Source organism: Poecilia reticulata, chromosome 22 (assembly GCF_904066995.2).
Source record: "Poecilia reticulata chromosome 22, P_reticulata-male-v2, whole genome shotgun sequence".
Lineage (NCBI taxonomy): Eukaryota > Metazoa > Chordata > Actinopteri > Cyprinodontiformes > Poeciliidae > Poecilia > Poecilia reticulata.
In genome coordinates, this window is record NC_088851.1 from 3,189,776 (window position 1) to 3,204,084 (window position 14,309).

Sequence of the window (14,309 nt, forward strand, 5' to 3'; positions counted from 1 at the left end):
TAAGGTGATAAAAGATTTATTTAAAAACAAAATCTCTATATCAATAAGGCCCAACAATGCATTTTTTTAACAAAAACTTTTTCTTTTTTACAAATTTTGAAAATGAACAGCAAACCTTAGATCAAATACTTTTAACTCACACCTGTTAGGTTCACGCATGATCTTCTTGCTGCCCAAATCCACCAGAGGGGGCGCTGTGGCCAATCACCCATTTTGCCTTGACCGAGAAAAAGAGCGATAGTACTTTTGCAATAAAAAAAATGGTGGAAACTTGAATGGAAAAAAAAAAAAGACTAACTCAAAAAATAAAGATTTTCTTATGTGTAACTCAAGCGTGCTTTATTTAAATCTGAAGAGTCTGGGTTACAATAGTATGAGAAAGAGGACACTGAGGTCCAGTTGGAATTAAGGAAGCTATTCTGGTTCATTCCGGCTGGTTTTCATCAGAGGGGGCTCCACAGAGTCCTCAGGAAGCAGCCAGCTCAGAACTAGTCTGTGCCTCAAACGCTCCTGGGCGGCTGCACCTGATCGACCTCCACTGCTGAATCCTCTGGAACAACATCTCAGACTCTGAAGCCATAGTCAGCAGGAGGGTGAGCGAGTTATCCTGCAGAGGAGAGGCAGGGAGAGACTAACTTCAGAATGATCATGTCCCTGTAGCCTGTGATCAGAACATGCTTTATGCTAAATGTGCTCCAAATGTTCCCATGTCTCTGTTACTGAGCACAGCCCAAGGGTTACTGCTCATCTGACTGAGATAACTGCTACTGGAACAGTAGATAAGAATGGATGGACAAATGGACTGAAAAATATAAAACACTATTTACACTCTTTTCATTTATCCAGACTGACCGTCATTAAAGGGACAGTATTATGCGTTTTCCGGGCACATAGTGCCATTTTATGACATAATTAAGTAACTGTTACCTTCACTTGTTAAAGAAATGCTGCATATAACAAATATGACTTAAAATAAATTTTACTTCCTAATTTAATGCCTTGAAATTGGGTTTCTGTCTCTTTAAAAGTCCTGTTCTGAGACTCCCCCTTCAGGAAGTCATCACTTTATTTACGTTTTTACCAGCATTGCTCTGAGAAGTGACTCCTATAATGAGATCTGCAGATGAACAGTTCCACCAGGTGTTTTCTAATTGCTGTTGGCTAGTCTGAAGGAGCTGAATGGGGACGTCGTGGGGGAGAGCTGTAGGTGAGGAGGAGCTGCGTTTCAAAGGCAGAGCTAAGTCCAACCAGGCGTTTTGCATGGCTGAATGGTTCTCAAACATGCATGAAAAAAAATTAAAGCAACACTCCTGGTATGCTATTGATGAGGGAACAACGTTATAACATGGCGTAAAGCTCTAAAAAAGTCTATTTTAAATGTTACCGCCCCTTTAAGAAGTTCAGCACTGACATCCTGCAAACAGATACCGGGGTACAGTTTGTGGTTCCACGTCTGTGACGGAACTGACCAGCAGGGCGAGAGAGTTGGTGCTGGTGGTTCGGTTGTGGGTAGATCTCAGCTTCTCCTCCAGACACTCTATGAAGTCCATCATCAGCCTGATGGAGTCCACCACAGAGCTGGAGCAGAGAATTAGACATGAGCTGGAAATAAGACACTTTTGTCCAGGTCAGCACATACACCAGATGACCAACTCTTGTTATAAACCATCAGATCTTACGCATGCAGGTGAGCCAGGACGGGCAGGTTGGTCCGAGCAAGCGGCCGCATCAGCCTCTGTCTTAGAACCTTGTGCTCCCTCAGGATGCCCAGGAGGTGGTTACCAAGCAACTGCAGCTTCTCATTCTTCTGACCTGATGGAGAGAGGAGGAGTCGGGGGGTGGGGGGAGGTTAATCAGCAGTAATCTGACATGTGACTGCTCTGGTCTTTGTCATGTCACAAACTGAGCTGGATTTCTCATGAAGCACTGTTAAAAACTAGAGATGACTGATACAACATTCATATCTGTATTGCTCACAATATTGAAAAAAATAATAGATTGGGTAACGGTGACAATGTGTCTGATCCATAATGACAGGTCTAGTCAGTCTAATGCTGATTTCAGGTTAAAATAAAATGCTTGTGACAGAGCTGGATGAGAATGAGACTCACTGAGGTGGAATCCATGGGCGACGCCAGCACTTTGTTCATCCACCTTCAACAGCTCCAACTGCAGCTGCACCTGGATCAGTGGGACCAGACAGAACACGTGTACAGAATGTCAGCCTGTTGTTATAGCCTGAAGAACCAATAGGACGCAGCGGTTGCTAAGGAAACTGGGTTTTTTTCGCTTAACGAGAGGTAATTTTTCTCTGAAAACCAGGACTTTTCCTTCCTGAAAGTCAGACCGGCTCATCAACAAGCTACTTGAGGAGTTCTGGAAAGAACATATTTACAGGCAAAACATTTTTGTATCTTAAATGCAAAATGTACAGATTTTTTTTTGTACAGCTTTGAATTAATTACTGCTCTGTTCTTGTTCAACTTTTTTTTTGTCCTGTTAATGATTTATCAATTACTAAATTACAGTAAGTCAAATAATTGATTCATTACAATTAATTGTTTAAGCCCTAATAACAAACCTCGTTGTTACATAGAAATTAGATCCTGTGCACAAAATAGTCACTTTGTGCTGATTAGAGCAACAAGATTTTAATTGAAATTAGTGAAACAAGCACTTTAGGATGTAGTGCAACAAGCAGTGAGTGTGATCACAGCCAGGCATACCTCATCCAGCCGCTTCTGCTTTCTGATGAGCTCTTCTGCCTCACGCAGGCGGGCCGAGAAAACGGGACTCGGCTCAGAAAAGGCTGAGTCGATTTCATCCTAAGGGGAGATAGAGAAGATATCACTCCAGAGCGCTGACCTATCGGATATAACTCACACATCCAGATTCATGAGAAAAATGTAGGAATTGACTAAAATGTCTGGCTTTCCTGCTTACACCTTTAAAAACAATCTTTCAAGGTTCTATAAACATATTTGCACAGGTTTGTGTGACATGTTGCTCCATTATGAAACATTTCACACACAGTGAATCAGTAAACTGTGCTCGTATGTTGCAAAGTAAGTCATTTGATATCTATGTTTGTTTTTTATTTAATAAGGGGATAAGTAGGAAATAAGATCAAGAGAAAATAATTCATATAACAGCAGGGGGACATGATGTCCTGACCTGGGAGGCGGCTCCCACAGAGACGCATCTGGACAGCAAACTCGCAGCCGGAGTCACAGAGAACGGAGACAAATCCCACTGATGCATCTGGAAGTGAAACATGGACATTCAACTACATTATTAATACAGCAGATCTCAAGAGCAGCTAATGGAAGCTAATGCATCTCTACTGTTCTCTAATAAACATATGAGGTCAGAAATAAAACAACTGGATTTATACAGATTACATGACGCACAGCTGGGCTCTGTTTACTAATCAGGTAACTTCTGAAATTAGTTGCACTTGATTTCATTTAGAGGTTTCACAAACACAACTATGTATTGTGGTGAGTTTATGATATAAAATCATAACAACGTAAATTGAAGAAAAAATTATCAGTGTAATGAGAACAAAAGACGATATTTCTAGCTGTGAAAGTCCGGGGATGTGAATGAAACTTTCTGAAGGATAACATGGATGTTATCTGATCCTTATCTGAACAGCACAGGCTGAACGGTCAAAGTGCAAAGCATTAAAAACCAAAAGAGATTAATATCTCTGTCATTGTCTGCTGCCTTTCTGAGGTTTTTATCTTCCAAATAGACATCACAGCTATTGGTTCAACAGGTCTCACAGAAGACAGACTGTGTCTGACCTGTGTAGACACCGGGGTGGATGAACCGGAGGTTAAGCTCTCACCTTTGCGTCGTTACTCAGTCTACCGACCACATAATCGACCCGCTCTGTTTGACCCAGCGCCGGGGAAAGGCTGCGGCTTTTCGACTCAAATCTGAGCGCTTTTCCGCCAAGTTTCTTCTTCTTCTCCGGTAAACATCTTAGAAAAACAACACCGCCCCCTATTGGTCTGATTGTTGGACTCAAACAAAAGTTATTTTTTCGATGTTTTTTAAATTATTTTTTTATTATTATGATTTCACATTGGCACACACCCCTGTGGAGTGCCACTGTTTAGCGTTATGCTGCAGGGCTCTATTTTAACCTTTTATATCCATTTTATGGGAATGTCTTATTCAGGAGCTAATGAATACATGTTATTTTCCATCAGTATATTTAGGATGATGGTGTTGAAAACAGAATTGCAATCAATAAAAGGTATAAAACTATAAAAATCTTGTACGGTGTCATTGAGTGCCAGAAAGGCGCCTTTGAAATAAAATGTATTATTATTATTATTATTATTATTATTATTATTATTATTATTATTATTATTATTATTATTATTATTATAAAAGGGCTGTGTGCTGAGTCCCAAAGGCTATGCTTCCATATACTTCCACAGACAAATTTAAAAAAAAAAATGCCTATAAAGGTATTTCAGAGGAAAACGAAAAGGGCAAACATGGTGTAGTGATGGTTGTAGTTATTTTAACCTCTTTTTCTCAAAAGCCTCCATATCCTGGTCCATGCAGTCCTGATGGAGCCACAGTTCGAGCACTACCACTCCAGCCCAGTAGATGGCAAAATACAGCAAAAAGTACACGTAACTCCGCAAACGGAAGACGAAGAAGTCGGAAAGGGAAGAGGAGGAGATTCATTCTGAAGCAGCGACGCCCTCCTCACTGAACTTGTTTTCATCGGTTTGATCAGTTTAATTCAGTTTACTGATCCGGACCAGAACCGTCCACCGAGTCCACGGTGAGGTGAGTTAACAACACGGAACTCCCGGAAGTTAGCTGTAGGGTCACGTCACGTCACAGGGTAATCTGTGAGCAGAGAGGCTTTAACACGGAACACCAAGCTGAGAGGGTTCATGGAGCTCAGGCGGCTGTTTGGTACAGTGGAGGGGCCTGAGCTGCTAGCAGGAAACTGATGTGTGTCTGTAGGTGACATTCTAACGTGTTCTAGTAACTATGACAGTACAACAAAAGAAAGCAGCAATGCGTAGCACGATTTAACTGGTGCTAGTTAAAATCCTAAAGCAACAATAAAATCCAGCAGAACATTTATTAGTAAAGTTATGATAATAAAACGGTGACGTTTCTTGTTTAATATTCATAGTAAATGGATAAGCATAATAAAGAGGACCAATAGTTCATGTGTCAATATGGAGTGAAGTTATAAGTTTCATAAAATCTTAAATGATTAACTGGACTTATTAATTACTTTAACATCTATTTATTCATAAAAGTATTTTTCCTCAGTCTCATTAGGTTAAATGTATTTGCTCTCAATTTTATGAAAATGTGAGAGGGGAGATTCTTTTTGACATTAAGTCTAAAATGACACTTTATTCAAAGCAATAGATAGAAAATATTCATTGGAATCCTAATATTTATACTTTATTATAAATTCGATAACTATTCTGGATCAAGTCATGAAAAGAGTCAATGTAATCATGATTATATGAGCGGAATTGAGAATGAATGTTCTCGAAGAAGACTAGGGCTACTAAAACATGTGTTTATATATATATATATATATATATATATATATATATATATATATATATATATATAAAATTTTGATTTCTACAGCCACATAAAAAAATCACCTAAATCGTCATGTTCCTCCAGGTAGTTTCTTCTCCTGCACAACTCTCCTCTCTGTCTGGGAAGCTGGTTGCCCCTCGGTGCTCTTCTGCTTTGACGTCAGAATTGTTAACATTTTTTTACCATCTTATCTTTGAGAACGTGTTCTCGCATTAATCTGTAGAGGATTATCTTTATCCGATTTAACATTTAACTTGAACAACTCATCTTTGTGTAAAGTTATGCTTTCTCACACATATTTTTGGTTTTCTAAATATTAGTTTGAACTTTAAGGAAGAATTCGATAGAGATTCTACTGTCTGGCTCAGCCTGCTGGATGTTTGTATGCACTGCTCCTCTTTCTGAAATTCAAATCCAAATTATTGGCAAATTTAAAAACTATCTTGATGGAAGATTAAAGTTTGCAGTCATGAATGAACATCAGATTTTAAGTTGATCTATGGTTGGCTGTCACAATAAACAATAAATCAATTAATCGCATGATAAATAAAAAGAAACAAATTAATTTTCATTTGCTTGATTTACTGTTATTGTAAATCAAGCAAATGAAAATTACTTTGTTTCTTTTGGTGTCAAAACACCAGGTTTTTTGATAGATCATTTTGTTTGCAGAGATTTCATTACTCATTTTATTTGTTGTTTGTCTGTTCCAGCGTTTAATGTTCATTTAAATTTAAAGTTTATTGATCATTGAGAATGTGTTCTTGAATTTTTATGCCATTATTTATTATTATATCACTTGAAAATTGTCTCAAAACAACAATACTATTGTTTATCACAATACGTTCTGGGACTATTTATCATCCAGTAAAATGTGTTGTCATGACAGGCCTAGACCCAACATCTTGGTTCTGTCAGCTGGTTGGTCTGGCTCTCTCTACCGTCTCTTTGCTCTGACTCTGCAGTCACCCGTTCACAGAAATTGGAGATACATTCTCTAATTAATTAGATAGGAAAAATAGATTAAACTATTTGAATCCCATTTTCTTTACTTTCCAGTCGTCGTGTTGCAATAAATCAGTTAATTGCATGAAAAATTAAAACAAGCTCAATCATTTCTATTTGCATGTTTTCTCCTTTTTTCCTCTTTTCTCTTTACTTTCAACCAGCTCACTTGTTTTAGGGACAGTTTTGCTTACAGAGACTTCAGTTTCCATTTTATTTGTTGTTGTGTTTATTTATTTAGGATATTTAACATGTCTTCCAGTTCCAGTGTTATATTTAAAGTTTATTGATCTTTGAGAATGTGTTCTCGCATTATTCTGCCATTACCATTATATTACTTGAAAATTGTCTCAAAACAGCAATATTATTGTTTATCGCAATAACTGATGGAACAATTTATCCCGCAGGAAAATGTGTTATTGTGACAGGGCTACCTTTCAGAGTTCAGAACAAAGCTGAGTCTGTCCCGAAGCAGTGAGCTCATGATCTACTGCCTCCACTGAAGTATTCAAAGACAACAATTCATTCGTGTTCACAAGCTCAGAGTTTTAATCCAGCAGAAATGGGTCAGAATAACATATTTTTAACTGTGCAAACATCCAAAAAAAACGGTTGCATCAACACTGCATTCTGTGGAGTTTATGGCTGTTTAGTTCACTTGCAGGCCGTTTGCACAGAGTTGATCAGTGATATGTTTACGTCTGTGCATCTATGAGCATCTTCAGTCAGTTTTATTCTGTCTGTGTTATTTTACATCTGGAAACGATCAAACATGGACCTGATTTTCTGCGTTGCTGCACAGACGCTCATCAGGAAAGAAGGAAAAGATCCCAATACTGTGTTTCATTCCCACAGTCATGATTAGATGTCAGTAGCTGTCTGTCAGGAGGGTGTCAGTGTGTGGACTGCGTGTCCTGCAGGGATTTTATCCTCTGATCTCATTAACAGCTTCTAACCAGGAGGAGGGGGAGGAGCTCCATGGAAACAGCCCCACCTCTGGACGTGAGCTGGATGTGAGCTGGACGTCCAGATCCAGAGGGGAACATGGGCAACAGCGCGCTGAAGTCTCACCTGGAGACCTCCCAGAAGACGGGAGTGTTTCAGCTGACGGCCAAAGGCCTGCAGGAGGTAGGAGGAGCAGCTGGGAGGAAGAGTCACTTCCTGTCTGAGCAGTGCAGTCCCTTCCAACAGAATCAGGCAAAAAATAAAAGCAATGGGTATTGATGAATTAGTCATACGATTTACAGATAGTTGATAGGCGTTCTAGCGTCATACTACAGCTGTAAAACAGTTCTGGGTGCGTATTTTAAAGGGATTCTGACGTTGATGTAGCTAGATGACGCTGCTCTGAACTTGTCCTGGTTTCAGTTTCCAGAGGAGCTCCAGAGGCTCACCGCCAACCTGAGAACAGTGGATCTGTCCGGGAATAAGATCGAGGTTCTCCCGGCCTCAGTTGGAAACTTCCTGCATCTGAAAAGCCTGACGCTGAACTCCAACAAGCTGAGTGAGTGAGTGAGCGGTAGATGGTGTCTCCTCTGGGATATTCCAGCCACGCTTCCTCTCACATTTCTGTTTTTCCTCTTTAAGCTGGCCTTCCTGCAGAGATTGGCAAGCTGAAGAAGCTTGAGACCCTGAGCTTGAATGGGAATCAGATCCAGCAGCTGCCCCCCACACTGGGCCAGCTCAAGGCCCTGAGGACCCTGAACCTGTCCGGGAACCAGTTCACCGAGTTCCCAGCAGGACTGGGAACGCTGAGGCTGCTAGACCTGCTGGATTTGTCCAGAAACAGAATTCAGAGCGTCCCAGCAGCGGTCTCAGAGCTGCAGGCCATCGAGATCAACCTCAACCAAAACCAGGTTTCATTATCAATAATAGAGCAGCGTATTATATTCATATTCATATTATATTATATTCATATTCATGCATCTGTAAAGTTGTATGAATATGAGGAAAAGTTATGTTTTTAGCAATTTCAATTTCTTATGTATTTAGAGGTTTAGCTCTAGCTTCTGCTACTTTTTTGTTAGGTCCTACTAATTTTTCTATGGTTTAAAAATAACCTCTGCTAATTTTCTTTTACCTGTTTAGCGGTTCAGTGTTTGATTCCTGCTCATTTTCTTATGTGTTTAGAGGTTTACTGTTTGCTTCGCCACTTTTTAGGCAGTTAATGAGCTAAGATTCTTGTTTGGCACATTAGTGATTAGTGAACATAACGTTTTGGTTAGCTGTGCCCATCACTGGTGACTTTAGTGCAAACATATATTCTACATTACAACTATGGTGGCCATTTTGAAAATGCCACTAGAAAAAGGAGACACTAGATTGAGAAAATGTGTATCCTTTTATGGTTCAAAATATGTAGGCTGTTATTTGACACCAAAAGTAATCTGTGATAAATATTGGCAAAATTAGCAGAATAGAAGAAAATTTCCTTCATCATGCTAATAGTTTTTTTTTTTGTAAAAGCAAACTCCTGGGAACATCTTGTACCAAGTTAGGCTCTTATGTCCACATGTGAAAGATTTTACTGAAAATATTCAATTATTTTCTGCACCATAAGGCCCTGTGAGAAATATGTTAAATATGGGATACACAACAGCTGCTTTGAGACCTATGAGATGGTCCTTTAAGGGTTTTGGAGTGTAAGCAGGTCTTCTCCTCCCTGTCAGATCTCAGTGCTGTCAGCAGAAGTGTCTCGCTGTCCCCGTCTCAAAGTTCTGCGTCTGGAGGAGAACTGTCTGGAACTGTCCTCCATTCCTGAGTCCATCCTGACCGAGTCCCAGGTGTCCCTGTTCTCCGTGGAGGGAAACCTGTTCGAGGTGAAGAAGCTCCGAGAGCTGGGGGGATATGAAAAGGTCAGTTCAGTATTATTATTATTATTATTATTATTAACAATCCATTTGTTTTTTTCACTCTTTCTAAGCAAGTTAAGAGTTGAGCTGTCTCAACAAAGATCTTAAAGACTTAAATAAACTCTAAGGAATATGTGTAAATGCTGTAGAAGTTATAAAGCTGTCTTTCTCTGTCTCAATTAACAAATCACCAGGTTATGAAGCAGAAATATTTGTGTGTGTGTATATATATATATATATATATATATATATATATATATATATATATATATATATATAAAGGCAACTACTCCACCTGCATTGCTTCTCCGCTTCAGTTAAATACCCATAATCCTGTGCTGCGTCACTAACCCAGTCACAAGACCAAACAAATAACACATGATCACATAAACAAATGGCAATGAGATTGAAATAAATATCGATTGTTACAGCCTAGTTTCACTTATCGGACCCATACTGATGTTAAAGAACATCGTCCTGAACCGACATGATGATTAAATGTTTTGCTTCCCCACTTTCTGTTATAAGCAGAGTGAGACAGAGTTTATTCAGCTAATAAACTCTCTCTTAATCAGGATTTTGATTCTTCTTCTTAAAAAGTCTAGATCCTGACTTTAACAAGGAGATTTCCAAAAGATGTTCATGACAGATAAAACCAGACTCCTTAAGATGATAGAACACAGCGTCTTTGCTTCTGTTATGAGTTTAAGTTTAACAGCCTGTTTAAAAGCAGCAGCCTGAGGGTCAGGGGTCAACCTCTTTACCTCCAGACCAGCCAAACACCATTCAGAGCCGGTCCCAGGTTACCACGTCTCTCTTCCTCTCTCATCAGTACATGGAGCGTTTCACTGCCACCAAGAAGAAGTTCGCCTGAATCCCCGCTACCATGACGACTCCAGACTCGGCGTCGGTCTGAAACCCACCACCCCCCTCTCTTCCCTCCTGCACCAGCCGGAGCTTCTTATTGGTCTGCAGCGAGGTGCTTCCCGCAGCACTCCACACAGACACCGGACCTGCTGAGACACGGAGACAGACCATAATGGCGAGGCAGGCTCAACACGACCCCCATGAGATCCAGAGCGGCTTTTTAACCAGGATTTGCTTCCAGGCTTAGTGTTCACAGAGCGACATGCACCTCCAGGACAGGGACGTTTAAGTGATGTCATGCACTTTCACAAGTCCAGATAAGGACTTGTGATGAGAAAGATGATCTTGATTCAGAAGAGAAAAAGAAAAAAAACAGCAGGTTTTTTAATCAGTTTTTCTCTGCATGTTGTGACTCTTTCCCTGCAGCAGAGCTCAGGAGGCTTCGGACATGTTGGATGCTTCACGGCTGTTTTTGTCTTGCATGAGATCTGGTGGCTTTATAGTGCAGCTGCTCAGTGGGGCATCACGTCGTACTCGCCCATTAGCAAAAACATTAAACCGCTTCTCCCCCCCTCTCATGCCTTGCAGTTTTATTTAATCACCGCCATCTTTAGCGCGTCCCACCATGTGACCCCGAGAAGCTCTACCCAGCAGTGTGTGGACTCTAAATCCTTTCTTCTTTGAGGCAGCGTTTGTGTTGCTTCTTATTATCCATCAGACGTAAACATGTAATGTAATGAGTAAACAGTCGAGCTGGGTTTGAGAGTCTGAACCAGACTTCTTCTGTGAACGTCAGTGCCGGCTTAGTTCCCCCAACCAACCATAAATGAATAATTTCATGGATTTCTTCACACGTCTCATCAGCTCTGTATTTACATTTGATAATCCAGTCATACAAAGACACTTCATCATGTTTTACAATGATTTAAATCTGACTGATCCCACATCACAGGTTCCCCAATGCTGCTGCTTATTGAACAGAGATGATGAAATAATGTGAAAAGAAATGAGGGAAAAACTACATGGAGCACAAAAGGCCCAGATTCGTCCAGATCAATGCAAAGGTTTTCATACCCCCTGACTTCTTCACTTTACTGCCTCAACCTTCAGTGTTTTTCAGAAGAAGTGTGATCGACCAATCAGTTCACAGCATGAGGAGAATGCTGCAGGTCTCCCAGCAGACAGAGACATTCACATCTCTGTTTCAGTCGAACGGAGAGCATCTGAAAACGTCAATTTTCAGGCACTCCACAAATTCAGTTTGATTTTGAGCTTCGACTAGGCCATTCTAGCACATGCATGCAGTTTGATCTAAAGTGGCTCTGACTGCATGTGAAGGTGAACCTCCTCCCCACTCTTCAGTCTCTGAACAGGTCTTCCTCCATCCGACCTTCTTTCCCATGTCTGTTGGACGCAGACTGGACTTCCTGTTTCTGTCTCTCAACAAACAAAACAAAACAAAACAATGTTTTCCTTCTTGCTGTTCACGTTCAAAGCTTGGGATGTCGTTCTAGATCCTAACCCTGCTTTTTAACTTCTCCAGAACTTCCTCCCTGAGCTGCTGCTGGGTTGCTGCGTCTCCACGATGCTGCTCGTTCTCTAATGCTCTCACAAACCCAGCAGCTGCATCCAGACTCAGATTTTATTGCACAAATCTGGACTCTTGTGTACAATTAAGCGACTTCTGAAGGAAACTGGTTGTGCTGGAATTTATTTAGGGACTGAATAGTTCTGCATGTCTTTTTAGAGTTGCGGTTGTGAAGGACTTTGTGAAACGTGCCACCGTTTTCTTCCGACTCCACAGGTTTGCACTGCTTTCTGTTGGTTCATTCACAACAAAACGTATTAATGGAACGGAACTAAAAGTGGAAAGGTTGTACGTAAAACGGCCTGTGGATACTTTTTCAAAGTGTGTACTTACTTTTTACCATGACTGTAAGTAACTAAGACACTAAGCAGCTGTTTTCACTTACCGTTATTGTTTTAAAATAATCAACTGAATTGATATTTTGTTAAAGCCGGTCTGTGTTTTGCTCTGTGATTGTTTAAACTCTGTACTCTGCTGCTGAAACAAACAGGTGGAGTGAAGGAGTTGCTCTCCAGCATGTCCATGGAAATTTGTCTATAATCTTTTTTTTTTTCTTGTATTTAATTAAAGCAGATGCTTAACAAGTCAGTCAGTGTATGCTTTGTTTTTTTTCTCTTAAAACCTCACTGACATTTGAAAACCTTTTGAATCCAGCTTTAACAGCCTGTGTCGCTCTGTCAGGAGAAAAGAACTGCCAGCTGAACATGTTGGACAGGTTTGTGTATTCACATCATAATTAGCTCCATGTGAAACCCCACAGGCCTACGGCAGCAGGTTGACGTTAAAGCTCATAAAAAGATAATTAGCAAAATACAAAACCTGTATAACTTCTTTAGCGAGGTGGACAAAGGAAGCATGTTTTTTATAAGAAAAAAAACCCGCAACAGCTCTCGGGGACATTTCGTGTTTGGTCAAACAAACACGGCACTTTAACTGTCAAGCATGGTGGTGAAGTAGTGATGATATGGGCTTGTTTTGGAAACCGGGTGTCCAAACTGGGTCACCTAAAACTGTTGATCTACAACAGCATGGCTGTAATGGCCCAGTTAAAGTAAAATACAGCAAATCCAGATTCTTTCCCAACTAGCTTAATCTGATTCTGCTCACCAGAAAAACAAGAGATTAAGAAATGAGCTGATGGGAAAGTGAATCAAAGAAAACGCTGGGAAAAGATCAATAACATGAAGTTATGTTAATTCAAACTCTAAATAGTCCATAAATCCAAAGATGAGTGATTATTATTCTTACACATCACACATTTGAATTCTAATTCACTGGCCACTATTAATAAATATCTTTTTGATTTATTTTTATCAGCTTAATGAAACATTTTTTTAAATTGCTACCTAAAACATTTAAAATATTTCTGACATAAACTTTCACTGATAAAAAAGAAAAAATTATCAACGTAATTAAATGTTTGATAACCTTCACAGAACTTCATTAGACCTCCTGTAAACGTCTGAATGATCCTGTCCACCTATCTGTGTTCTCCAGCACTAAATGTTCTGGTTAAACTGTCTCTTTGTCAGCCAACGCTCAATCAACCTGGACATTGTGTGGCTGTAAACAGGATGTTCTCAACAGGAAGCTGCAGCAGAGACACAGGATGGCAGCGGACATCTTCTGGCCATGTGAATATCTCTCAGCTGCAGGGACATTTAAAACAGATTAGAAACATACATACATACATACATACATACATACATACATACATACATACATACATATGTATGTATGTACATACATATGTATGTATGTACATACATATGTATGTATGTACATACATATGTATGTATGTACATACATACATACATACATACATACATACATACATACATACATACATACATACATACATACGTATGTATGTATACATACGTATGTATGTATGTATGTATGTATACATACGTATGTATGTATATATACATACATCTTTGCAGAGCATTTTTCATACAGGCTGATGTAAAATTAAGTGATCTACAGAGGTCAAAAACAAAAAGACGTTTACTAGAGATGCATAATGAGATTATACAAAAAAAAAAACCCACAAATATTAAACAAACATTTGTGAAAGAAAGAAATTGGATGAGGAACTGTGGAAGTAGAATCATGAAGTGTACCGAGGAAACACTGGAAATATGAATGTTTAAGGAAAAAAATAAAATGACAAATGACGAAGAGTCACAATTTGTCACAAAAGGATAGTGTCAAAAAAGATAGTAAAAAGAATAAGCATCAACAAAATCCATTATAGCAAAGAATATATATCTTTTCTACCCTATAGTTTAGGTCATATCCTAAATAAGTCAATTTGAGTTATTTTGATTTCAGTTTAAAATAAGTCAATTTGAGTTTTATGAAATATTTTAAATGTCATGTTTTCATTAGTG

General features: G+C 39.5%; 2 protein-coding genes across 4 annotated transcripts; one reads left to right on the plus strand and one right to left on the minus strand.

Moving 5' to 3' along the window:
- haus2 (HAUS augmin like complex subunit 2) lies at window positions 1-4,004 on the minus strand. 2 transcript variants are annotated; one of them, XM_008398716.3, is made up of 7 exons: window positions 3,854-4,004; window positions 3,175-3,261; window positions 2,727-2,825; window positions 2,112-2,181; window positions 1,680-1,812; window positions 1,470-1,578; window positions 1-607 (listed from the first exon to the last, which is right to left on the minus strand). In XM_008398716.3, exons 2-7 carry the CDS (start codon window positions 3,259-3,261, stop codon window positions 467-469), a joined length of 639 nt encoding a protein of 212 aa, XP_008396938.1. In that variant the 5' UTR covers window positions 3,854-4,004; the 3' UTR covers window positions 1-466. The 2 variants fall into 2 exon arrangements, with proteins under 2 accessions (XP_008396938.1, XP_081459701.1); XM_081603575.1 differs by having other exon boundaries at window positions 3,810-3,986.
- A 652-nt stretch (window positions 4,005-4,656) lies between these two features.
- lrrc57 (leucine rich repeat containing 57) lies at window positions 4,657-12,504 on the plus strand. Of its 2 annotated transcripts, none has more exons than XM_008398717.3 (6): window positions 4,657-4,815; window positions 7,558-7,737; window positions 7,978-8,113; window positions 8,197-8,465; window positions 9,279-9,464; window positions 10,294-12,504. In XM_008398717.3, the coding sequence occupies exons 2-6, from the start codon at window positions 7,654-7,656 to the stop codon at window positions 10,333-10,335; spliced, it is 717 nt and encodes a 238-aa protein (XP_008396939.1). In that variant the 5' UTR covers window positions 4,657-4,815; window positions 7,558-7,653; the 3' UTR covers window positions 10,336-12,504. The 2 variants fall into 2 exon arrangements, with proteins under 2 accessions (XP_008396939.1, XP_008396941.1); XM_008398719.3 differs by lacking the exon at window positions 4,657-4,815 and adding an exon at window positions 4,864-4,998.
- The last annotated feature ends 1,805 nt before the right edge of the window (window positions 12,505-14,309 follow it).

Coding starts and splice junctions, on each gene's coding strand:
- haus2 (XM_008398716.3), bottom strand. CDS start 3,261: ATGCATCAGTGGGATTTGTCTCCGTTCTCTGTGACTCCGGCTGCGAGT. Junction 2,826..3,174: donor CTGTGGGAGCCGCCTCCCAG/GTCAGGACATCA, acceptor ATCTCCCCTTAG/GATGAAATCGACTCAGCCTT. Junction 2,182..2,726: donor AGCAGAAGCGGCTGGATGAG/GTATGCCTGGCT, acceptor CCACTGATCCAG/GTGCAGCTGCAGTTGGAGCT.
- lrrc57 (XM_008398717.3), top strand. CDS start 7,654: ATGGGCAACAGCGCGCTGAAGTCTCACCTGGAGACCTCCCAGAAGACG. Junction 8,114..8,196: donor GCTGAACTCCAACAAGCTGA/GTGAGTGAGTGA, acceptor TTCCTCTTTAAG/CTGGCCTTCCTGCAGAGATT. Junction 8,466..9,278: donor TCAACCTCAACCAAAACCAG/GTTTCATTATCA, acceptor CCTCCCTGTCAG/ATCTCAGTGCTGTCAGCAGA.